The sequence below is a fragment of the Mesocricetus auratus genome, unplaced genomic scaffold (assembly GCF_017639785.1).
Source record: "Mesocricetus auratus isolate SY011 unplaced genomic scaffold, BCM_Maur_2.0 Super-Scaffold_100028, whole genome shotgun sequence".
In the NCBI taxonomy this organism is placed as follows: Eukaryota; Metazoa; Chordata; class Mammalia; order Rodentia; family Cricetidae; genus Mesocricetus; species Mesocricetus auratus.
Window position 1 is genome coordinate 21,104,889 of NW_024429209.1, and position 24,853 is coordinate 21,129,741.

The following is a 24,853-nucleotide window of genomic DNA, read 5'->3' on the forward strand; positions in this document are numbered from 1 at the left end:
CTGGGGAGGGTGTTGCACGTGTGAATCTGAGTGTGAGTGACCTGGGTGTACAGGGGCAGACGGTGGCCTTCGTGCAGCTGTTCGAGGCCCCCACCCTACCCCACCCACCCACGAGGAGCACAGCGTCCCCGCCTCACTGGCCCTGGGTGCGCCTGGGGCAAATGAGCCTCTTGGTCGGCTCCCCGCGGCGCTCGGAAAGCGACCCCCGTGCGCCCTGGGGTTCAAAGGCCCGACGCGGCAGCTCCAGCCCCTCGGAGGGGCGGGGAGGCGAAAGGGGGTGGTGCAGGAGCCAGAAAAGCCTGAGCCACAGCCGGCCAGCCCTGTGCACGGATGGGCAGAGCGCTCTGAAAGTTCGTGACCGGTGCAGCCAACTAACTCTTAGCCGGGACGCGAAGTTCAGGCAGCCGCAGGACTCGAAAGCTGTACCCGGTCCCAGTGCCCCTTCGAGATTACAAGCGGCCACCCTCCAGGCCCGGTGCTCCCGCGCCTGACCAGGGTTCATGGAGCCAGGGCTGTGGCTCCTTCTCGGGCTCACAGTGACCTCCGCTGCAGGTAAGCGGGAGGGGCGGGGCGGCGCGCCTCTCCACGCGGGAGTGCACACAAAAGGAACCCAGGCGCGGGTCTGTGCTGCGGGAAAGCTAAATGAGCCTGGCTCTGCACCCTGAAGTCTCCGAGGGGCGGGCAGAGGGGCCTGAAGACACAATGATTACTTCCACTGAGTCTGGGGGTTTCAGCCTGGGAGACTCAGGCTGTTCTTTGGGCACTTTTCAGAGATTACACAAAAATCGAGTTTTCACCAGTGAAGAGCAAATAACTTTCAGACTTCACAAGGACTGAAAATAGCTCGCAAGTTTTTTTTTTTAACTGAGTTTGCACAGCGCTTTGTAAACTTTTCTAGGCATTTGGTTTAGTTTGGAGACTGCAGGGGAAATGCAACCAGCCACCCCCCCCCCCAAGACATCGCAGAAGTTTGGTTGATTCTCATTCCGGGTTTGGGGGCTGGGGTAGTGGGTGCCAAGAACTCTGTTTCAGTACTTTCAATCTGCCTTCTGTAGGATTTGTGCCTTGCCCCCAGCCTGGGGGCCCTGGCAGAACCAGTGTGTCCCAGGCCCCCCCTGAAGCTGGATCAGAGGGGGACAGTGAAGAGACTCTGGCTATCCCTGGTGAGAGGACTGTGACCCCAGCAGCTGCACAGCCTGCAAATCCTGGAAGTCCTGGGCAGAAACAGGGACCAGGCAGGTCTGGGGAGCAGAAGGGTCAAGGGGTCCCTGCACACCACCGCCCTCGGCGCTGCACGTGTTTCACTTACAAGGACAAGGAGTGTGTCTACTACTGCCACCTGGACATCATCTGGATCAACACTCCCGAGTGAGTTGGCCTGGGGGTAGGGAGTGTGGCTCTGTGCCAGGCTTGAGGTGTCAGGTTCTTCGCATGAACCCCAGCCTACCGCAGTCAGACCCCCTGAATATGCCATGTTGCAGAGTTCAGATCTCGCGGTGTCTCCAGGCACCGAGAGTCCTGTTGAAGGCCAGGGGTGACCTACCTTCACTAGGACCTGAGGGACCTAGCCCTGGAGAAATTCAGTCCTGGGTTTGAGGTGGGCAGGGGCTTTAGATGCCTGAGAAGAGCCTGGGATCCTTCCCTGGGCCAAGTGGGCCGTGCCTTGCTCCTACTCCTCTTTGGAATCTTCTGAGAGCAACTTGGGGTACAAGGGAGAGCAGGAGGGTAGGCTCGGCAGACCCAGATGGCATCCACCCTGTGAAATGGTTTCATCCTTCCCAGCCCATCTTGGATGCCACATGAGCCTCACACACTGCTGTTCCCCAGCTCTGACCCTAGAGTCCACAACCATGGCCACAGAGGCCCCTCTGTCCAGCCTCAAAATCTTTTACAAGGGCCTAGTAGTAGGGTTCTGATGCAGTCTAGGACCAACCTTTGGTGAAGAGCATCTTTCCCTGGGGCCTCTGGGAGGGGTTGGCTGTCTTATCTTCCAATTGACTCCCGCTCAACCTCTGGGGTCATTCTGCACTAAGACACACCTTGTAAGCAGGTAGATGGTGGTTTGACCTCGCTCCGGCCACTATCTCCAGGGTTTGTCTCTTGGGTTGCTTGAATCTTAGACTTGGTCTGGATGGCGCTGCAAGTCAGTGGCGTGGGTGTTCTCCGCATCCCCAGGGGCGTCTACTTGAACCTCACTGGGAGCTTGGAGATGGCCGAGCACAAACCCTCAGTCTGGAAAGGCAACTAATTATCCTCCTTTGTGGTTTCCTTCCTCCTGAGTCTCATTACTCCCGGGGATGTCTGTGTAGTGGCGTCACTCACCCACCTAGATATCCCAATGATTAAGTGCACAGGAGAGGGGGTCCCCTGTGGGGTCCAATATCTTTTGAACCTGGTGACAAGATCTGTAACCACATCCAGGTAGGTCTGAAACCTTCCCACTTTGAGTGACAGACAGAGTTGGTTTCACTGATGACCCACCTGGACTCCTGCATGGGTCCTGGATGCAGGTGGAGCCTGAGTTTGTTTAATCATGGCTGCTGTCCTGCATTTTGTTGTCCCTTACTGAACCAAGAGCTGCCCTGGTCTCACTAGTTCTGTAGATGCTCCCAATGGTGTCCTTTACTTTCCTGCTGTGTTTGAGGCCCTTGGACAAACTGTCAGTCTACAGCGGGGAGAGAGGAGGGTAACAAGGATGTCTACTGGGCAGTCGTGGATTGGTTTCTGCTCTCGGAGAGCCTCAGCCCCCTTTCTTAGGGCCACCAGCACCCTGGCCATTGTCCTCCTGGACTCCTAACCATCTGCCATCGTGATCACACCAAATGAGCACCACAGAAACGGGGACACCGGTCAGTCAATAGCAGCCCTGGGTCCTGGTCTTGGCTAGAATCCCAGAGGCCAAAGAAGGGACTGAATTGTAAGGGACAGACAGGGTGGAGTCAGGAATTGGAAAGCACCTTACGTCTCTGCCTGTCCTCCAGACCCCTGAGCACCACTTGGGCAGGAAGTGAGTCCCTGGGACAAGTCCCAGATGCTCCATGAACACCCAGAGATATCTGAGATCCTGTGCGGGAGTTCTGAGCTGTTCTGGGTGGTTGGAAGGGAAGCTGTGGATCTGCTTTTGCTAGGACAGCCACCTGGAGGGAGGGGTTCCTCTGAGTGTCTGGTTGATCTCTTCCTTTCTCTCCCCACCTCGTTTTACTCTAACTAGTGGGGAGGAAGGGGTGAATTCAGTGTCCTGGTGACCTATTCAACTTCTTGGGAAAGAAAAGTGACAGTTTCCAGACTTGAACACTTTGAATCCAGACAAGATAAATATATGAACAGGGGAGCTGTTTCCCGAACAGTCTTATTCTCTTTGTGTGTGTGTGTGTGTGTGTGTGTGTGCGTGTGTGCAACACTCTCTTCATTCCCTTTCTCTGCTCCTTCCTTCTTCCATTAAGTAGATCCATTCGCTATCTTTAAAACACTTGGAACAAGATTACAATTAGAGAAAAAGAGCTCAGTGGGCCTCCGAGGGAATGGAAGAGCCCTGGAAAGGTACCAAGTGGCATAGGAGGTCTGTGGCCTAGTCCCCACTGCCCAGTCTCAGCCCCCCTCTCCAGTGGTCCCTCCCTCTCACACTCTCACATTGTCTCTGTCCTCTTCTCAAATGCCCCAGCTGGGGTATGGTTGCTGTTGGTCCCTGTGGCTGGCTGCTCATGTTGGAGGAGGGCCCTTGGTCCTTGCTCCTAGACTAAGGACTTGGACTTTGGGTGTTTCTGCTTTTACGCAGCGTTCCTCTTCAGCCCATGCAGTTGCACGGAGATCAAGCCCACCCTCTCTGCCTTTGACTTTGAAGGACACTACTGAGGACCTTATGAAGATCGTGTTGAGAGCAGGCTTGGGTCTACACCCCACATTCTGCAGGAGCAATGTCGGAAGTTACCATCAAGCCCCATGCCATGATGTCATGGGGCATTAACGGCTAGTTTAGGCTCAAGGGACCTTTATGCTCTCAAGAGGACCTGAGGTTCTTTGAGGTTCTCTCGTGATTCTCATACCCCGAGCCCAGCCAGCCTATTCTGGCAGCACTCGGCATACTATAGATGCTCCATCAGTGTTGACTGACTTGGTTAAACCCTGAACCCAGCCTTGTTACTTCACCTTGACTCAATGCAGCTCTAGTACGAAGGGCTTCCTCCCTCCCAGGAGGTCTCTTTGCCCAGGGTGTGCGAGCCTCTTCAGAGCCCCTGCATTTCACTGTGCTGTGGCGGTGCATGTTTTCCAAGTGCCTTACCTGTAACTTGGCTTGTCTTCTCCAACAAAACCCACAGCCCCGAAGAAGAAGCACTTTATCAGTTGCACTTTTTGGCATCTGAGATCATAGCTAACAGATCGTACAGTAGCATCCTCCCTAGTATGTGCCTTGGCCAGGTGAGGAACTTCGTGTCCCCACAAGCTACAAGCAATTCCGGTATTGCCAACAAAGACCAGAAACGAAATCCAAACCGTGGAAAACCCATCCCATCTCGCCCTGGAGAATTAAAAAAAAAGCCTAAGATAGAAATGCATGGGATGTCATGTGTGTGCTCTTGCACGCTTGGGGCTTCCCTGCACGCCATATGTACTGAAAATACACACATACTACCTTCAAGGCAGGTTGAGACTGGACCACTTGGGTTTCACCAGTGAGACAGACGCAATAGGGTGGAGACAGAGAGATAACCGTTGTGTGATCACAGCTGAAGGCTTCCAATGGCTGAAAGTTCCGGTGAGAGAGAATGACACAGACTTGAGATCAAAGGGAGCCCAGAATCAAAAATTCTGTCTTTGTCAGGGAACCTCACGCTTGACTCTTAAGGCTGTCAACGGGCTGGATGAAGCCTATCTAGGCTGTGGAAGACAATCTGCTTTGCCCAGAGGGTACTATAAAAGTAGCAATGGCATCTAAAAAAGACCCTCACAGCGGCTTCTAGAACGGTGGTTCCCTCAACAGCTGGGCACTGAAACAGAATTAACCCTCTTGGGACATTGGCTCTAACATGCCTCACGGATGTGGGTTCCTTCTGAAGTGGGTAGCTGACTGAAAACCAGTTCTGCAAATAGCAACGGAGCAGTCAGGATGCCCAGCAAAGAGCCCAGTGTGTGCTTCCCCAACCCTGCACCAGGGGACCTGCCATCTGTTATTCCCCGAGGATACATCTGAGAGAGGCACCGTGGTGCTGCGATGGCTGCCATGTTTCCCAAACAAAAATGCGAGCCACATGGTGACAAGCAGGAATTTATTTATGGGAAGAGCAGGGCAAGACATTGGGAATCGTGACTAGTGTGGTGGAAAGACCAGTAACTCTGATCCCCCCCGGCTCGTTCGCTTGCTCGCAGGGCAGACTCCAGCCCAGAGCTCTGCCCCTGAGTTCTGGCCATGCTTCTCTGTATGGTAGGAGGTGCCATGGGCTCTCTGATTCCCCTCTGTAGGGTACACATCCTGGTCCAGCTGTAGGGCAGTGACCAAGGGGGGTCTCCTTGAGTTCCCCCAGCTGACATCTCCTAAGGACATACAGCCTTCTGCCCAGCCTTTGCCAAAGCATGCCACGCTGACTTAATCCTGCAGGAATGACATTTGTTTTGTGTTCATTCTTTCCCAAAAGAAGAAAAGAGTAGACTGATAATAATAATTAACACAACATTTGAACTCGCATTTTAATATCCTCAGCCACAGAAAAGCAGAAGCCCCACTTTCACCATGTGTTCAAAGGCATTTTAGCAGGGTTCGAGCAGAGACTGACCAACTCTTAAAAGGTTCCAATGGAACCCGTGGGTCAGGGCCACAGTTTCCTGCAGAGCAGAGCCAGCTGTGCACCCATCATGGGATTTGGGGATCCCCAATAAAAGTCCCTCTGTTCTGTGAGCCAGCCCTGGTGGGATCCGTTCTGGGGATGCATTTATTCCAGACAGAAGTCTTTGTGGCCATCCTGGTGTTGGGAACATGTAATGGAGGACTGACAGGTCCTGATAGCAATGGCACTGTGGATTGGTCTCACATCATTTTGTGAGAGTTGCACAACTTTCTTTGTGGTGTGTTTAAGTGTGTGTCTCCATACTTTGCTGGGGGCTGAGTCGCCTGGAGTTGTAGGGACGCTCAGCTCAGTCGTGTGGCTTCTGGGTCTGCCCTTCCAGTCTCCCTCTGTTCACCTTTCCCAGCACAGGTCAAACTTCTGTGCTTCTGTGTGTGTGTGTGTGTGTGTCCATATGCGTATGGCTACATTACCCCTGGAGGTGGAGGTCAGAGGTCAACATCATGTGTTGTCCTCAGTCATTCTCCACATTAGTTTTTGAGACAGGGGCCTGGGGCTCACTGATTAAGTTAGATTGTCTACCCAGCGCGTTCCAGGGGTCCCCTGCCTCCATCTTCTCAATGCTGAGATTACAGACACCGCCGTGCCCATCTTTTTATGTGGGTGCAGGGGATCTGAACTCAGGACTTTCGTGTGTGTGTGTCTTCATTGACTGGGCCGTGCCTCCATCCCAAGAAACACTTCTATGGATGCCATATCTCCGCGGAGGTGGGTTGGGCTCTGAGACGAGGCTCTCATCTCTGGCTGCTCCTGTTCTTTGCGGTACATGACTCTTTGGGATAACACGTCTGCCCCTTTGCAGGATTATTTTTATAGATGTGAAGAAATACACAAGCAAAGGCACAGATGGTTGGTCGGTCATATCTCCTACATTTTATTCTGGAAGCAGAGTGTCGACTTGATAAAAAGAACATGACTCCCGTTAGCCTTCAAGACCCCTGAGTGGGCTGGTCAAGAGACGGTACTTTGCATGCCTGCCAAATGGGAGGCTAAACCTGGAGATGCTGGGGCCGACAGGTGTGGTCCCCGGGAGTCATAGCCCACTGGCTCCAACCTCTGAGTGGGATTTCCTTTTTCTCTCACTGTTGCTTCACATTCTTTCACTCTTTAAGTCCTTGCCCTGACCCCCCCCCCCAACCTGGTGCTATCACTAGGTTATGCGTAGAAGAGACTAGATTTGCTTACATCCCTCCCTCCTTGTTGCCCAGATTCTCACACACTTTGGGTGACAAGACTCATGACATTTAGAGAGAAAGGGACCCCAGGCTCCCTCGAGTGCATTTCTGCAAGTAAGGGAAGCAGACGCGCCTGTCATTAAAGAGCTCTGTCAACCTGTTGGATACTCCACTTTGAAGATGTCCGTCCCTCCGTGGGCCCCAGTCTCCTGTGTGCCAGTAGGGCAGTGAAGACTGTGCGAAGATGACTGACACAGATATCTGGGGACCCGAGGCGCAGTGCTTTGAGCTGGTCGCATACAAGGTCTTGAGAATGTCGGCATCACAATCCGGGACAGCTTCCATTGCTACAGAGGCCCCTCTCCACAGAGTGGCTGTCTCGCTAGTTCCCATCCCTTGCCAGGAGGGCATCAATGGCTACAGAATCCCTTCTCAAGTGTTAGGGAAGGCGACTTCTCGGACCATGTGACCTTGATCTCCCTCTTAGCTAGGGGCACCCAGCAGTAAGTGCCTACTCTCTTTCCATCTCCCGCCAGCAGCGTTTCTGGAGGTGTTGATCACAGTCTACTGGTGTCCAGTTAGCATAAAGGTTTCCAGACCTTGGCAGAAGGCGTGTCTGGCTGTCCCGGTGGCTGATAAGCAGCTCGATATAAAGGCACCTGCGGCCAAAGGTTGTTGCAGGTGGGAAGGGATTTTTGTTCCGCCCTCTTCTTTTTATTTCCTGTTGCTTCTCTTTGTTCTTGGTAAATATTCAGAAGGCTTGGGGACTGGGGCTAGGTGCTCCCTAAGGACCCCGCGCACGGTAGATGGCACCCAGTGCATGGTAGATGGCATCTTGCCGTTTCAGGGCACGGTGAAGGCTCTGTTTGGAGTCCCGCTGTTAAATCCCAGGGGGAGTTGAAAGAAAGGTACGGCCCATCTTCTTTCCCGGATTGTCTGGTGGACTCTCAAGCAAGGGATTTGTAGCTGACAAGCCCCAAGGTTGAGGACTTCATTCTCCATCTCACTCCAGACCCAGACCAGGAAGTGGGTAGGAAAGAGGGGGAGTCACCGGAAGTGACGCGGAGGAGATCGTGCGCGCGGGCCGCTGAGAAATAATTCCACGGTGTGCTTTCAGGAAGGCTGTGTAGAGTATGATGCTCGCCAGATGCAGTGACGCCAAGGTCAAGGTTCTGACTGCTCACAGTTTTCTCTTGTGTCCATCTCGCTCCCTCCTTGGGAGGCTCACACCTCGCATGCCAGTTTGGGTTTGAGTAACTCAGCTCTTAGATCGTTTGACAGAAATGTGCTTTACTCGGGAACCTCAGGATTCAATTTCAGAGTAGGTCACAAAGGTCGCCCCTCAGGGTGACCTTTCCCTTGTGTTCCCACTGGCTCAAAGCCCCAGAGACACGGGAGGATGAGAGATGCCTGGGAGCGAAGTCGGGCCAGGCTGAAATGCCACTGAACCGCTCCTGAAACTCACGGGCAGCTTGATTCGAAGCGAGAAAGATTGGTAAGAGGTTGCGGCCCTACGTGACCCCGAGGGAGCATCTGGATTTCTGCTAGATGAAAAGGCCGGCGTTGCAGCTAGGAACTTGGCCTTAAATCTGAGGGCCTTTTCTCGTCCCTGACATCTCTGGTGTGTTTTATCCCTACAAGAATTTAAAACAAAGGAAGCTGGGAGGTAAACAGTACTCTCTTCAAGCAGGGTCCGAGGCCATGGCTGGAACCCGCCTGACTTCAGCATTCCACTCCCCCCACCCCCCCAACCCCCGGTCCTGAGCTGCACCCTTGGCATCTCTGCACGGCTGCTAGGGAGCTGTTAAAGGGTCCATTGCACACTGCAGAAGAGTCTGTGTGGCCACTACTCAGGTCTATTTCACATGAGAAAATGTCCTCTGTTAGTACAACAGTACTGAAGCATGCAAAAACTCACACGCGCACGTGTGCATACCCCACATGTCTACGTGGGGGCTAACACTTACACCCCTCCTTGGGCTTGGCATCAACTGTGCTCAAAGGGAAAAGCGACCTGCAGAATGGCTGGATGTGGCGGATGACGGTTGCCGTGGCAATGGGCTGCTCGTCTAGGCACAGTTTGGGAGGTTAAATTCCCAGGGACCTGCAGATCTCCTGAGCGTAGACTGGCAGGACAGGCCTGTCCTGCTGCATCTGCCAGTCCTGGCTCAGAGTCTCAGAGTCAAGAGCTCTTGCAGGACTTGGCCGCGCTCTGCCTGACCTTCTTTTACGGCCTTCCGAGGCAGACTTAGCAGAAGGTTCTAGAAAGCAGTGACTAGTGCACTTTTACAGCTGTGTATCCTGACCCAGTAAGTTAAAAAGCAGAAACAGATTTGCTTCCAGCCAGGGACAGGGGTGGCCAGAGGGACAAATAGGGACAAATGGCCTATGGTGGATGGGGCGGGGGGGGGGGGGGATTGCTTTGCTGAAAGTTAGAAGCAACTAGTTGAGAATGCAGATCTGCGTGTTTCTTGTATGACAGAACCGGGGGCTGGGGAGCCAAGGTGCTTCTTGACACGGACACTCAGAGGAACCAAAACCTCAGCATGGGAAGGCAAAGTCCTTTCATAAAATCAAAGTCTACACCTGCAAAACATCAACAGGTCTGATGCTGACCTTGAGCCTGCCGGCCCCACCTCACCCCAGCCCCCTCCCTGACTTCCCATTGCAGGATAAAGCCTGTCTCTCTAGCGGGCACCCAGGCATTTTTAGTTTGAGGGAAATGTTGGCTTTATTGGCACTGCAAGAAGATGGCATCAGGACAGGCCACAGACAAGGCCTTGTCCTCAGTGTGATGCCACTGAGCAAGCCTGGTCATCTTTTCTCCTGATGTGGCTTCTCCCGAAAGGTAGCCATGTGGGCTCCATTCACATACGGCAGGTAATTTAAAGGGAGACATGATGGTACCAGCATTTTGAAACGCCCCTCTGCAGGGACCCCCTCTTTCCAAAACTGCTCCGTTCTGTCTCCTGGCTCCACGTCTGGCAGCTATTTTGAGTCCCATCTGTCTGCAGCTTTGCATAAAGTTGTAATGAGGCCGGGTCTCATGCCTACATCTGACTTGGAGTTAGCTGGGGTCATAGGGGTGGCAGGGCTGGAGAAATTCTAGTTCCTTTGATGCCTCTGGCCGTGCAGTGGAGGGGGAGCCAGCTCCTCCAGTGTACTTTAGAGGTCTTATTTTCGACTTTATTCCTCTTAACTTTCCAGGGAGAACAGAGCCTTTAACCCTTGGCTTTCCTCATAAACATGCCAGAGCATTTTTTTTCTATCACCTCTGTCCCTCTGACTACACCCCCCCGCCCCGTGAAGAACAGAAAGCTGCTTCTGTGTCCCAGTGAGCTGGGAGCTGATGGTTCCTGCGGCTTTGGGTTTTGCTTGTTTGTTTTCCTAAGGCCCAGTTAGGCACAACCTTTCTAAATATGGCTGGTGAGATCCTGGGAAACCTCTCAGACTGGTGGAGCCCGGCAGATGATGCTAAGTTGTGCTATCGTTGGAGTCACGTTCTAGGGCTTTCTCTGGAGATGGGGCCGCTGACGATACTCGTGTGGCGGCAAGCATCCCTGAAAAGATCCAGGTGGAGATGCGTGGGCCTTTCTAAGTAGCCAAACAGCTTGCTTCTTCTCAGGTCCTCCAGGGTGGGGGGCAGAAACTCTCCCAAGATCCCAGAGAGTCATCAGATGAGCTGGAGCCTGGGGGCCTCCCTGCTGAGGGCCACCTCCAGGTGCTTTATGCCTTGTTCCTCCGTGCAGTCACGTGTATGGTGTGTGTGTGGGCACAGTGGTGACTGAGGTAGACCACACCCCTTGTCACTAATGGTTTGCCTTACTTTCACCAAAGCAACCATCTAAAACAACTTAAGTGGGGGGGGGTGGTTCATAGCATCAACTTGATGACGGTCTAGACCAGCTAGGCCAGTTGGGAAAGTTCTAGCGTGTCTGGGGGAGTTTGCAGACTGGGTTCACTGAGGTGGATGCTTCCTAGCTGTAGCAGCTCCACTGCACGGGCTGGGGTCCTGGGCTGAGAAGGGAGAGAGCCGGGCACCAGCAGTCACCCCTGTCTGGTTCCCGCCTGCAGCTGGGATGTGCTAGATGCCTCCTGCTCTTGCCGTGGAACCGTCCCTGCCATGACAGGCGCGTTCCCGAACCGTGAGCCCAACAAGCGTGTCCTTCCTAGTGGCTCCTGCCAGCTATTCGATCACAGCGAGAACAGTCACCACTGGGAGGAGGAGGGATGTGTTTTGTTCATAGGAAGGGACCTTCCTCCTCCTCCTGTTCCTCTTCCTCCCCTCTTTGTTTTTTTTTTGTTTGTTTGTTTTTTGTTTTTTTGGTTTTTTTGGTTTTGTGGGTGTTTTTTGAGACAGGGCTTCTATGTATAGCCCTGACTGTCCTGGAACTCACTCTGTAGACCAGGCTGGCCTTGAACTAGGAGATCTACCTGCCTCTGCCTCCTGAGTGTTGGGATTATCCTCCCCCCTCCCAGTTACATACTTCTAATAAATCCATATCAACCCTCAGTGATGACATCACGCTACGACTCCAGTCAGGGCTTAATCCTCTGATTAGGTCAGAGCCCTTCTGACCTCTGATCCCCTAGGGTTTTGCAACCCAACAAAGTTGACAATGTAAGATTAATGGTCACAGCTTGGCGTTGCATGACAGTAACCTCAGCTCCTTGGGAGAGCCGAGCTGGGAGGATCGGGAGCTAGAGGCCACAGAGTGAGTTGAAGGCCGGGGTAGGCAACTTAGTGAGAACGGAAGAAAGGAAAAGCAAAGCTTTAGCAGGAGAGGAGGCCGGTGGTGGAGCGCTTGTCTGGTTGCGCGAGGCCCTAGGTGTTCAAACTATGGGGGGTGGTGGAGGACCAAAGCAGTGGAATCCCACTCAGCCAGTCAGGAACGCTGCACGTTTAGGAGACGGAGAGGAGGCATCGCCCTCTTCGAGTAGCAGACTTGTTACTGTGATTGTGTTGAGGAGGCAGACACGGGCGGCGGCGACTCGGCTGGACAAAGCACCGCCGTTCCGACTCAGGAGATTGTGTCAAGGCTCGCCCCCAAGGGTAGCATGCCTTCAGAAGGAGCTACGCCCCTCAGTCTTTGGACTGATGATGATGGGGTTGGGGATCAGTATCGAAAACCATCATCTTGGAAATGTCTTAGAAGCCAACCGTCATGGGACCTGGGTGTCACACTGGTCTGAATTCTCTACAGCCTTTAACTCTTTCGGGGGGGGGGGCTGTGAGGGCTCTGCCATGGGCTTTTCCCGACGTGGATCTGTGAGGGTTTCCTGCAGCAGAAGCAAAGGAAGCTATAGGTGGCCAGTTCTCTGCTCCCGTGTTGGGAGGTCCTGCGCGGCCAGCAGCTGTCCATGTGTGTTTTCTGCTTGGGGACTGAGGTCATGGGGAAACGTAGGCTTTCTGTGACATTTCATTCTTGGAGGTTGGAAGGCCACCCTGCTGCGAGCTGACTGGCTTAAGGCTTGACCCGTAACAGACTTTACTAAGTGCGTAGCAGCTGAGGGAGGGAGAGGGTGAGTAAGAGTCAAGGCTCTTGGCTGACTCGGCCAGTTGTCTAGAGCTGGGCTCTGAGCAGAGGGGTGGAGGCCGGTAGGGTGTTTGCTTCCACCTGCTCAAGGATGGTACATGAGATGCCATCCCACCCTGGGCACAGACGGAAGGAAAGGGCTCCACCCGGCTCGGTTTGCTGGCTTCGTACTAAATTTTTATTGGATCGGTGCAGTGAGGAAACATCTCTGCGTGGAGACACGGAGGTCTTCCTTTCCATACCAGAGATTGTGGTTGTTGCCACCCCCTTAGTGTAGGGTTCAGGCTCAGCGGGAGTTTGTGGTAAAAAGCAGGAGATAACCCTGTGTAGACATGATGTATGGAAGGGACTTCTCGGAAGGAGACAGGGCATCAAAAGGGATGAACAGCGCAGAGAACAAAGATGCTGCAGTGTAGGGGACCCACAGGGGGCAACTGGGGGCCAAGTCAGGAGACAGCCGCCTGGCACAGGGCAGCCCCACGGTGCCTTTGGACTTTGTGCTCTGTCGTTAGGAATTTTGGGAGAGGGAGACTGGGTGGCTTACCCTAGGAAGGGCAGGGGAAACTGAGGCAGGTAGCTGGAAGGACGAGTCCCAAAAGTGTTGAGTGAAGCCTTTTCCTTGCCAGCCGCTTTGGTTTTTCCCCACCAGTCGCCTGGACTCTGGGCGTTACAGTCCCCAAATAACGCACAAGACGCTGGATTAATTATGAAGCTATTGGCCTTGCTTGTTTCTTACTGGCTAGCTCTGACTTAAGTATTTACCCCATAATTGTTAATCTAAGTATTTCTCTTACCGGAGAATGGGTCCGGACTTCTTATCCCTATGGCGGCTACATCGTGACTCCCTGTGTTTCTCCTACCCAGAGTGCTCCTCGACTCCTAGTCCCACCTATCTTGTTTCCCTATTGGCCAACAGTGCTTTATTGACATATACACAGGACTTCCCCATCACCAAAGGAACACAAGAACCCCTGGGATGGGCCTCAGGCTCTGGATGGGGAGACCTCTACTTTCCATCGTTGGGCGTGGCGCTCCTGTCTCCAAGATTGTTTGCCCCATCCCATGCACTTTGTACACATCAGGCATCTAATAGATGCTTGCCGACAGGAAGGGAGCCGCGTCCTGGCGCCTTTGCATCTTGTCACACGGGAGAGAACACAGTCCTAGCTGGCTAACGTCTCAAAGCTAGAGAGCAACACGGCAGATTCCATCTTCCCCGCCTGAGGGCTTAAGATGACGGCCAAGTGGTCCCACCCAAGGAAGGCCTTGGTGGAATCTGAACCTGACCCATGGCTAGACAGCATGGGAGGGTCTCGGAGGGGTCTGTCTGGAGCCTGGGAGGTGGGAGGCTGTGTTGAGTGATACTGCTGCCCACTGACCACTTAACCAGCGGGTGGGGACCATTTGCATCTCCTCTCTTTGCCAGCTTGCTCCCAAAGCCCTGTGAACTGCATGCTGGGTTACCCCATCGTCTTTGTCTGCCGGCTTCGGAAGGGGAAGCATGGCGAGCAGGAGGGGGCACGTGTTGCACTTGACACGGGTTCCGAGAGTAGAATGAACATTCCCTGGAATTGGGGGAGACGTTCAACCGGAACTCTTTTCTTCCTTCCTTCCTTCCTTCCTTCCTTCCTTCCTTCCTTCCTTCCTTCCTTCCTTTCTTTAAACTTAAAGCAACAACTGCATTTGCATTTAGCGGATTATAGGTGCTGATTTTGTCAGTGTTTCCCTCTGTCCCTCACATCGTGGGAGAAGCCACTAGCCCAGGAGAGGCAAACTAAGATGCTCACTCTAGTGATAGCTGCAACAACCGAACAAAACGTGTCAGGCCCAGAGCTGTTGCAAGTCCCTGCGGCCTGGGGTTGAGTGTGTGCGTGGGGGTGCTTTCTTGCAGCCGGCTCAAGGCTAGCACCGCCGTGGTGAAATGTGGGGATGCTGCCCAGGCAACCTTAGTTACGCAAGAGAAGGTGGGCAGCATACTGTTGGACGGTGGGAGCCGGCATGCTAACCTGAGTGTGGACCTGTGTTTCGCGCTCCAGGGCCTCCTATCTGCTTTACTGCGTTTGCCCAGACCCTTCTCCAGCAAGTATTGCTAAATGCCATTGGGGGGGGGGGGATGAGAAGCGATTTTTTCTCCTTTCAGTTTGATCCACTTTCCTGATGGTTTCAGACTCAGCAGGTGACACCCATCTGCTGGTTCCCAGCTGCTCCCTTGTCGTATCTATGCCCACCCTTTAAACGCCACGCACAGCTGCCAACTCCACCGTTAGGAGGGCGGAACTCACTCATTTCTCTAAGGGGGGGGGAACCCCAGAATCAGAAAGCATTCCTTTTTTGTTTTGTTTTGTTCCTGAAGTCATTTTCCTTGTTTGAAAACTTCTCATGGAAAGATAAATGAAGGGTGCTCGGTGTGGGGCTGCAGAGGAAAACTGAATGCAGGCGATTTGGAAGTCTAATATTTAATAACATTTATATATGACATTTGGGGGAAACTTTAAAAATAAAGACACTGTGATAAATAAGATTCTGGCACCTTCGTCGCTGGTTAAATAATGAGTGTTCTCAGTGCATAAGTTGGGAGATAATTTATTACGCAAACACGCAGAGCACTAGACACTTCATATGTAGGTATGATGGAGAGTGTTTTCTTTACCCATCTCTTCATTTGCTTCTCTTGTGCGGGCCTCTGTGGTATTAAATGACACCAACAGATGGAAGGACTGCCTGTCTCTACGAGGAATGGTATTATCAAGCCTCACTGCTCAACTGTAGGCTGCCGCAGTTGGGTTGAGTATACTGGTCCAAGGTTCTCAGCCAATTTAATTCCATTCTCATGGTTCTGCTATTAAGTATTTCATGTTGCTCATTCATGTCGCCAGGGGATGGTGACAAAGGGCAGTAACACAAATGACTCTTACGAGGTGGGCGGTGGTGCGTGACCTACCTGCCAGAAATGAGGGAGGGCAGGGAATGGCATTGATGTGGTTTTCTGGTTCCCTTATTGCTTAGTCACACATCACAAACACAGCAGGCCTGATGAGTGGAATCTTTCTACTGATGAAACCCAGCTTCTCAAACCAATTAAGTAACCAAAGGATCTAATTTCCATCCATTGCTAACTCTTTGCTGTGTATTTTCCAATGGAGCATCTCATCCCAGCAAATGCCTGACAATCTTTTTGTATACTGGGAGGGTGGAGTGCCGGTCATGTAAGCGCTTTATGACTTGACGATGGAATCGCCAGGTAATCTCTGCACTTTATACCATCTCTCTCTCTCTCTCTCTCTCTCTCTCTCTCTCTCTCTCTCTCTCTCTCTCTCTCTCTCTCTCTCTCTCTCATCAGTTTTCATCTCCCAGTAGCTTGTGAATTCTTGTAGGCACGGGTGCATTTACAATTCACACTTACAATAGTTTTAGCTATATGGAGAATACTTAAGAGCCCATGAAGTTTCTTTACAGTGACTGAGCCCATAAGCTGCAAAGAATCTGGTCTTGTCAAGCTGGGGCTACTGCATAATTAGAAACCAAAGCGTCAATCAATGGGGTTTTTGTCCTTCCTTCCTTCCTTCCTTCCTTCCTTCCTTCCTTCCTTCCTTCCTTCCTTCCTTCCTTCATGTTTTGTTGTTCTCAAGACAAGATCTTGTAGTTGAGGCTAGAGTCTAACTGGAAGTGATCCCCTGCTCCTGGTCCTACTCTGCTTTGATGGTTCAGAGGCAGTGAAAGATCAGCTCTCTGCTCTGCTTTGTTGAGTCTGATTTTCAGACCGTCTTATAGCCCAAGCTGGCCTCAAACTTGTTGTGTAATCAAGGTTAGCCTTGACCGTCAGTCCTCCCATCCCTACTTCCTGAGTGCTTGGGGTACAGGTGTGAACCCCCACGGCCGGCTCTGCTGCCTGCTCTTGAGAAGCCGGTGTGCCGCAGGAGTCAGACCAGGGCAGGAAGCATCCGGACCTGGATCTGATTTACAGGCCCACCGCTGGTCCTCCTTTGGCCATGCATCGTCCACCCATTGCAAGGAGACCCTGAAGCTAAAAGGCACCTTTTCTGGACAGTGTTCCTGGTGTTCTGAGTCCTGGGGTCCTCCTACCCGAATGTCTCCACACCTGTGGTCCTTCTAGGGCCTCTGTGTGCAGATATTTTCTAGTATCTGACACTTAAGGCATGCATCTCTCAACATGCAGGATAGGTCCTTGCAGGATGTGAGTACAGAGATCTTCAGCTATAGCCCGGAAATGGACGAGGCTTGTGGGATGAAGCAGGATGGAAGAGAAGTTGCCAGTGTCGTTTTTGGTTGCCATATTTCATCTGAGAACTCCAAGGAATACCCGGATCCCTAATGCAAGCCTGCTGTTCTGAGGGCATTATGAGTGTCATTTTTTCCAGGTTGAGGGACAGGACTCTTTTGGAAGCATTAATCAAAGCAGCGATAACCTTTTAATATTAGACCTGGGGTCGGTGGGCCTCCATGTTGAGCTCTTGTTCCAAACCCTATACATGCTCACTGGAGCAGGACATGCCAAGGAGCTCTGGCCAGCTCCTAAGAGCTCTGCATCCCCTGGGAAGGGGGCTCAGCTCTGTAAACACCCTTTGAAGCTCTTGGGGGGGTTGCACATGGTGTTTCTTGAGACTGCTGGGGAAGTGCTAACATATCTCTATTAACATACACCCAGTCGTCTTATCTCCTTACTTCTAAAACCCATTAGATAGAGAGAGCGTTTTGCTTCAGCTGAGTGGCTCTACACCTTCCGATGCATAACCAGCTGACGGCTATTTCAAACGCGCTGGTCTTGGTGTTGATGGAGACACGGAAGCATTGCTGTTCATCGTGTGTAATTCCCACCAAGAAACAGAGGACTAGCTTTAATGCCAACATTAAATGATGGAGACTGACTGTAACCCTGGTACTGGGAAAATATACCTTCAGCCAAATCTGGACCCACAATAATGGTCGCATTATCCTTCTCCCCTCGCCCCACCTCCTGGTCCTGAGAAGAGATTCAGGTCCCAACAGGACCTTCCTTCTCCCCGCTCCACCTTGCTCAACAGACAGGCCTATCAGGGTTGGCAGGGAACCTCGCTCTGCTGCCTCTTAGGGTACTTGGTAGGAAGGAGTTGGGGCAAAAGCAAGAGGGGGCGTGGGGTAGGTGAGATACTCTTAGGACTCCAAGCCAGCATGAAAGGCGGTTGATGTGCGAGCATCTGGTTCCCACAGGCCACCCTGCCTGACTCTCAACGCCCCCAAAAACGCTTCATAGCCTTGTGCTTCTAAGGAGAAGAAATTCAATTTGATTTTATTTTGAAAACATAGGGAGGATTCGAGGCCACCCTTTGAGGTGGATAATTGGTGATACTCTGTGGGACTCAGAGAAGCAGGAATGAACAAGACAGCCCAGACTTACTGGAAAAGGGCTCTTGGCCCCATAAGTTTCTTCAAGGTCATAGTAATTTGTCTCCCAGATCATGTTCAGTTACATTAATGAATTAAGCATGTGGTTTTAACTTCTCACTCAACTCTAGAAGTCTTTCCTCTCTGGAGAATGATCCATGGTTGGGCTGTGCTCGCTCTTAAAACCAGATTTAAACATTTATGGCCCTAGATGACACGCCTCCCAATCCCCACCATAACCAGAAGTGGTCCATCACTTCAGACAGTTTTTGCTGCACAATACGATCATCCCGTGGGGAATCCCATTCTCAGCCGCCCCACTGAGGTGGTGGTGACGGCTCCTGGAGAGCATCGAGGATACCCGCTGGTGTTTGTGTCTTTGAGGGAGCTGTACCCTGGGGTTAGGGTGGGTCTCTAATGACTGTAATTGCATCTCCCACTGTCCCTAGTGCCAGCTCTGAGGCCTGCCCTGTATTTCAGTTAGCACTAAAGTTGCTAAGGATGTCCCCAGGTATAGAAGGCCTTGCAGGCCCCAAGCCAGGCCCCAGGCAAGGACCAGCACATGGGTCAAGTTAGATTTCTTTGTCCGGAGCATTGGGTAAATGGAGGACAGGCCTCTGGCAGGAAAGTCCAGTGGTTTGTGTGTGTGTGTGCGTGTGCGCGTGTGAAGGACAGGCCTCTGGCAGGAAAGTCCAGTGGTTTGTGTGTGCGTGCGTGTGCGCGTGTGCACATATGCATGAGGAGGCCAATGTCAACGGGTCACCAAGTCCCAAGGATCCTCCTGTCCTAACTCCATGGCATTGGGATAAGCACATGTCAGCACACCCCCTCTCTTTGTGTATGAGTTTAACTCAGCTCCGCATGCTTGCAAGAATTTTAACTGAAATGGGCTGGGGATGGGCTGGAGGTCTTAGGACGTGCTGTGCAGGAGCCTGCATGGTTTAATGTGAAGAGAGAAAAAAAACCCAACAGTGTGCCCAAAGAGGCTTGCAGCTTGGCCTCAGGCACCTCAGTGTGCTGAGGCACTCCTGAGTGTATAGGCTCTGTGTCAGCTCTGTGTGGCTGCTTGGGCAGTCACCCCTCGTATGTCTCTGCAGACCATTTGCATACCAGGCTCATTGGGGACAGTTCCCAGCTAGCATTGCTGTCCTGGAGTGCTTTGCCCTGGAGTAGCTGAGCAGGCTCCCCCAACCTTTCTCCATGCTCTGCAGACAGACTGTGCCCTATGGACTGTCCAACTACAGAGGAAGCCTTCGGGGAAAAAGGTCCTCGGGACCATTTCCGGAAAACTCCCAGCCTTCTCCACAGACTCGCCTGCGCTGCGCTTGTATGGGGACAGACGACAAGGCCTGTGAGCGCTTCTGTGCACACACCACAGACGTCAACAGGTACGGCACACCTTCCTGTCCCGCTCAAGTCTAGGTGCCAGTTACTGACGGGCAAAGCTAAACCCGGGGCTTCACAGTGGTGGGTAAAGAGCGGCTTGGCCAGGTCCTCAACCGCCCTCGCCTTTCAGAATAGCAGAGGCCACGGTACAGCCTGTAGCTCTGTAGACAAACCGGAGTTGGAAGCAGTTAAAGAGTGAAGGCTGCACCCATCTCCATGAGTGTTTTCTTTGCCGACAGCGATCAGGGGTTTACATTCTCGCCATCTCTCACAAAGGACCACTTGACCTGGGTTACCCTCTTGGTTTCTTTGTGGCCCCTGGGTCTCCTCTCCCAGTCTGAAACCGCATGGTCTTCTCAGCTGCACAGAGAAGCACACAGATCCATTTTGAGTGGGAAGACGCCGTCCTTGTCCCAAGGCGGCCACCTGGACCACTGTCCCCTAGATGGCTGAGAGAGCTCTTGGCTCCCTTTCCCTTCACGTTGGGCAGAGACTCATCAAAGCCCGGCAGGCAGAGCCCAGAGGAAGGGCTGTGTGGTGTTGTGGATGGAACTTGTGTCCCCTTTATGAGCTTAGTGATCTATCTATCTGAGTTGGGTGAACCCAGAGCCTAGCAGACGCTGACGTCAGGGAAACCTGGTGCTTGCTGCACCTCTGTCCTCCCAACTGGGGTTTGACGAATCCAGGGAGGAACTGAGGGGCGTGGTACTCACACATATACTCACTGGACCTTCAGTCCTACAGCTGGTGCTTGGGACTTAGTCTTGTTGGCAGGGAGAGGAGGTCACCCCCCGAAACCAGCCACATGGAAACGCTAATTCCTGAAAACTGCTGTGTCCCCACAGTGATTCCCGGAGAGCAGGAAGACCAGCTGCAGAAGAGAAGGGGGAGACCAGAAGCCCGCGTCAGAGGTGAAGATGGGGTACATTCATAGGGGCTCAGGGTAGGAGGAGAGGTAGCGTCTGGCCTCAATAAGTAGCCAGTGGGACTCCAGAGCTCACAAGGGTCCCCACCAATAGACACTGGAGTCTTTTGGTCTGTCGGTTCTTGATGCATATGGCTACGGTCACCTCTCTGGTCTTGAGTAAACCCTCTGTGTTTTGGAGCTACACACACTGTGTCCCCCTTAGCTCCAGGGTGATGACATCCAGCTCGGCTCTCACTGGAAAAGCAAAGCCAGTTACCTGCTATATTCTCACAGCTCTCTGGGCTGAGCTGGTCAATCCCACTTTGGCCTCTACTTCTGTAACCAAGTGATCCCTGTTCAGTCATCTCTCTTCAGTAGACATGCGCGGGTGCACATGGGTAGTGGACCTCCCCCCCCACAGCTTCCAGCTCCTTTTGTTATTGTTTTAATAACTGTTCTTTTTTTGTTTGTTTTGTGTGTGTATGTGTGTGTGTCTGTGTGTATGTGTATGCATGTGTTTTGGGGGGTTCTTTTTTTTAGTTAATTTTTGGTATGAGCAATACTGAGGACTTCTGGCAACCAAGCTGGGCTTACTACTGGACATTCTGTCAATCAGAAATCATTATTAATAATGGCTCGGTTGCATATCTGCAATGGGATGGTAATTTATGTCCATAATGGTAGCCTGGAGATGACTTTAGTTCCTGCAGGGAATGATCAAGGGAAGATTAAACCAAGGCCTACGTACAGGGGTTTCCCAAATCCGTGAGACGGCTTCCAGCGGTCTAGAGAAAATGGAAAGAAACAGAGAGGTGGAGGGACCAGGAGGTCCTCAGAGTGTCTGTGCCAGACCCCAGCTGGTCCCCACTCAGCCTTCTCTCTCTCTTCCTTTCTCTCTCTCTCTCTTCCTTTCTCTCTCTCTCTTCCTTTCTCTCTCTCTCTCTCTCTCTCTCTCTCTTCCTTTCTCCCTCCCTCCCTTCCTCTCTCTTTTTCTTTCTTCCTCTCTCTCTTTCTCTCTCTCTCTTCCTTTATCCCTACCCCCCTCTCCCCCTCTTTATCACCCTTTTTTCTACCCCTAGCCAAGCCTCTGTTGGTGAGAGCATGCTGTGATTAAAGCCATCCATCCATTGCATCATTTATTAATCTGCTCATGCAATCATTCAGCCAGGATCTGTTATGCACCTGCTACCTGCTGGGTCCTCACTATTCTGGATGTGCAGAGAATGAGGCAATGGGTCTTCTCTAGTTTGTTTAGTGGTGGAAGCAGACAGAAGACAGCTATGTACAAGATAATCCGAGGCAAGCCAAGGAAAACGGGATAGAAAGTGCTGTGGTTTGTGATTGCGTGGACAGGAGCCATCTCACCAGCCGGGTGACCTTGGCGCAGAGAGTTGAGGCATGAGCTGCATGGATGCAGGATGTGGGAGGGAGAGGTGTTTCAGACAAGGGCGACTGGAGGGGAACCCAGTAAAGTGCTTACTGTGCAAGCCTGAGGGTGAAGGCTGGGGTGACAGAAAAGCAGCTTCCTGGGGCTCTCTGGACAGCGAACCCTGCCTAAACAAACAGTCCCAGGTCCCCCTAAGAGACCCTGCTTCAAAAAAAAAAAAAGAAGGAAAGAAAAAGATAAAGTGACCAATCCTGAGGAATGACAGCTGAAGTTACCCTCTGACCTCCTCAGGCACACACACACACAGATACACACACACACACACACACACACACACACACACACACACACACACACACAGAGACACACATACACACAGACATACACAAGCACAGACACACACACACAGACACACACACACAGACACACATACACACAGAGACATACACACACAGAGACACACACACAGACACACACATACACACACAGAGAGACACACAGACATACACACACACAGACACACATCCACACACACAGACACACACAGAGACACACATACACTCAGAGACATACACACACAGAGACACACATACACACACATACACACACAGACACACACACACAGACACACATACACACACACACACATACACACACAGACACACCCACTGCCCCCTCACCCCATCCACACACCCAATCAAAACAAGATTGAATTTGGTGGCAGGTGTCCCACTGGAGCCTATCAAGACAGCATTCCAGAGCCTTCTACTTCATGTGAAGTTCTTCGAAGACAGTTCCTGCCAGGGGAAAGTCTCTTAATTCAGCCATTGTCCCTCCCTGCTTCCCTGTAAGATATGAGTTGGTAATAACCAGGGTCTCACCAAAGAGTGAACCAACTGAAGACCTCCCAGTGGCCACGCCTGCTGCAATTATTCTTTTCACACCTTTCGACTCTCCCCGCATCTGAAATCACTCAGCACTGGTAAGGGGGAACTTCCAGGCAGGAGACAGCTAGAGGTGTGGCCAGAAATCGTCTCTTCAAGTCGAAAGGGCTGGCCCCCTGTCATGACACCCTCCTTTTCTCTTTTGTCCTCTTTCCTTGAAATAGGTTGAAGTCAAGGACAGACAAAGCCCGCCGGCCGTAGCAGACTGTTACCAATGCTTCTTGCTTCCTGCAGCAGATATCACCCTCGCTCTCCCTGCCTGCCAACTGCCTTTCAGGAAAGAGCTATTGTACTTACACAGTTCAAATTTCCTCTTTAGGGACAAGGGGAGAATTGGCCTGGGAGGGGGGAGAGAGAAAGAAAAACCCTTCCAGAGAACCTCCGCGTACCAGTACTCCCCACCCCAAGAATGTCCAAGCCCAAAGGACCCCAGCTCCCCTAATGGGGAAAATGATCCCAGATGTGCCCCGGGGGCCAGATGCCTGTGGCTCCAGTTTCACAAGGAAGCCGTTTGGGAAGTATGTTAAGTCAGAAAGCTACTCACTGGCTTTTGACATGACTCCTCTTGGAGAGTAAGTGGATACCAGGCTGGGTCGTCACAGAAGTAAAGCTGCATCCATCGCCTACAAGTTGCAGGACACCTGTGGTGGGAGCAGCCTTGCCTCTGCAGCCTGCCAGGCCTGTGGGAGTTTGAGGCTGCAAGGCATCTGTCTGTCTGAGCCCTGGGTCCTAGCTGCGCTGTAGTCTGTGAATCTTCAGCTCACCGGACTTAATAAATGTCCAGTTGTGCCTGGTTCTCAGCAGAAGAAGTCTCAAACACAGGAGGAAAGGGAGACAAGAGACCTTGGCGTCTGTGAGACAGAAAGGAGGAAACCCATTCTTGGTGGTTTCGAACTCCGGGACACTCAGAAAAGAGCTGTGGGTTCCGAGGACGGCCTCTCTGTCAGAGTTCCCATGCCTGCCGAGAGTCCAGCCAAAGGCTATTAGGCTGAATATCTGCTTTCACGAATAAATGTGTTTCTTTAGGGAGTGGCTTCAAAATAAGCCGAAAACACAAACTCTTTGTACATTATGTAAATTCCTGTTTATATAATTGTCAACAACTGGGAATTGTAACTCCTGATGGTTCAAAATCTTTTAGCTGAACTCTGTCTGCTATGTTCACAGTAAGTGTGTGTGTGTGTGTGTGTGTGTGTGTGTGTGTGTGTGTCTGTTGGAGGGTGGACTGTGGGTTCCCATGTAAACTCTGCTATGTGGGCCCAGCTGGGGACAGTCTGCCCACCTCCCCAGCAGGCCCCACAGCAATGAGAACCTGTCTTTGGGTATGTGCCAAGGGCACCATGTGGAGACACTTTAGCTGGTGTGTGAAGTCGGGTCTTAACCAGATGTTGAACTTCATAGGAGTGCCTCCTAAGTTATTACAGGTGTGAACGTGCCTGTCTATGGGGGGGTAAGAGTGATAGCTTGTTGGGGTGGGTGTACAGTTTCGAGAAGAAATTATTTATTGGGGAACTGTTTTCTACTCAACTCCTTTATGGGATCTATTAACAGAGAAGGCACTATAGACAGACAGACAGACAGACAGATTTTAAATTGTGTTCAGGATTTGAACTCATCATATTCCTTCGAGCTAGAGTGTGTGGTACAGTGGCCAGACTGTATCACAAAGACAAATCCTCTCACTGTGAGAACACTCAGAAGACATGTCAAATGCATAATAAAAAATCTAAAAGTTTGATCTGTTTTATGGGCTTTTCCTTGTATGCACAGTTACATAGCCGCTCTTCATAGGCCTCTGGAGAGGGCAAGAGGGAGCCAGAGTTTGGAAACATATAGAGCGAGATGGCGATGGGGTGAGGTGTTGGAATATAAACATCAAGCCAGCTGGGAAGAAGGTTTGGAGAAAGCTGGCATCTTCCCTGGCACCCCTGCCCTTCCCCCAACACCCCACACCTTCCCCTGGCACCCTACCCCTTCCCCCCCAACTCCCTGCAACCTTCGCAGGGAGATAGTCAGAGGCCTAATGCTCACAGCATCTAAGAATTATCTTCAGAAGTGATCACAGGAGCAAGACCACATGGAACATAAAAGCAAAAAATAATGAGGCTGTCTGTATGACAAAAGAGAGGGGGCAGAGGAGGGCAGAAGGATGAACACTGTTCAAAGTATCTGAATGCAAATGCCATAATCAACGCCATCGCTTTGTGTGATCCATGCTAATGAACTCTGTAAGAGGACTCTAAAGCACCTGTAGGGTCCGGGAGCAAGGACTCTCTTCCCTGTCTCTCTGCCCCACTT

At 52.0% G+C, this 24,853-nt stretch overlaps 1 protein-coding gene across 1 annotated transcript; it reads left to right on the plus strand.

The window, feature by feature from the left end:
• Positions 1-235: 235 nt before the first annotated feature.
• On the plus strand, positions 236-24,291 carry Edn3 (endothelin 3). The gene is made up of 5 exons (XM_005074500.4): positions 236-552; positions 1,056-1,368; positions 19,143-19,319; positions 20,163-20,228; positions 22,720-24,291. The coding sequence occupies exons 1-5, from the start codon at positions 501-503 to the stop codon at positions 22,754-22,756; spliced, it is 645 nt and encodes a 214-aa protein (XP_005074557.1). The 5' UTR covers positions 236-500; the 3' UTR covers positions 22,757-24,291.
• The last annotated feature ends 562 nt before the right edge of the window (positions 24,292-24,853 follow it).

Bases quoted from the DNA above. Each gene is read 5' to 3' on its own strand.
- Edn3 (XM_005074500.4), top strand. From the start codon at position 501: ATGGAGCCAGGGCTGTGGCTCCTTCTCGGGCTCACAGTGACCTCCGCT. The intron at 553-1,055 runs GTAAGCGGGAGG...TGCCTTCTGTAG, and splicing joins CACAGTGACCTCCGCTGCAG to GATTTGTGCCTTGCCCCCAG. The intron at 1,369-19,142 runs GTGAGTTGGCCT...CATGCTCTGCAG, and splicing joins ATCTGGATCAACACTCCCGA to ACAGACTGTGCCCTATGGAC.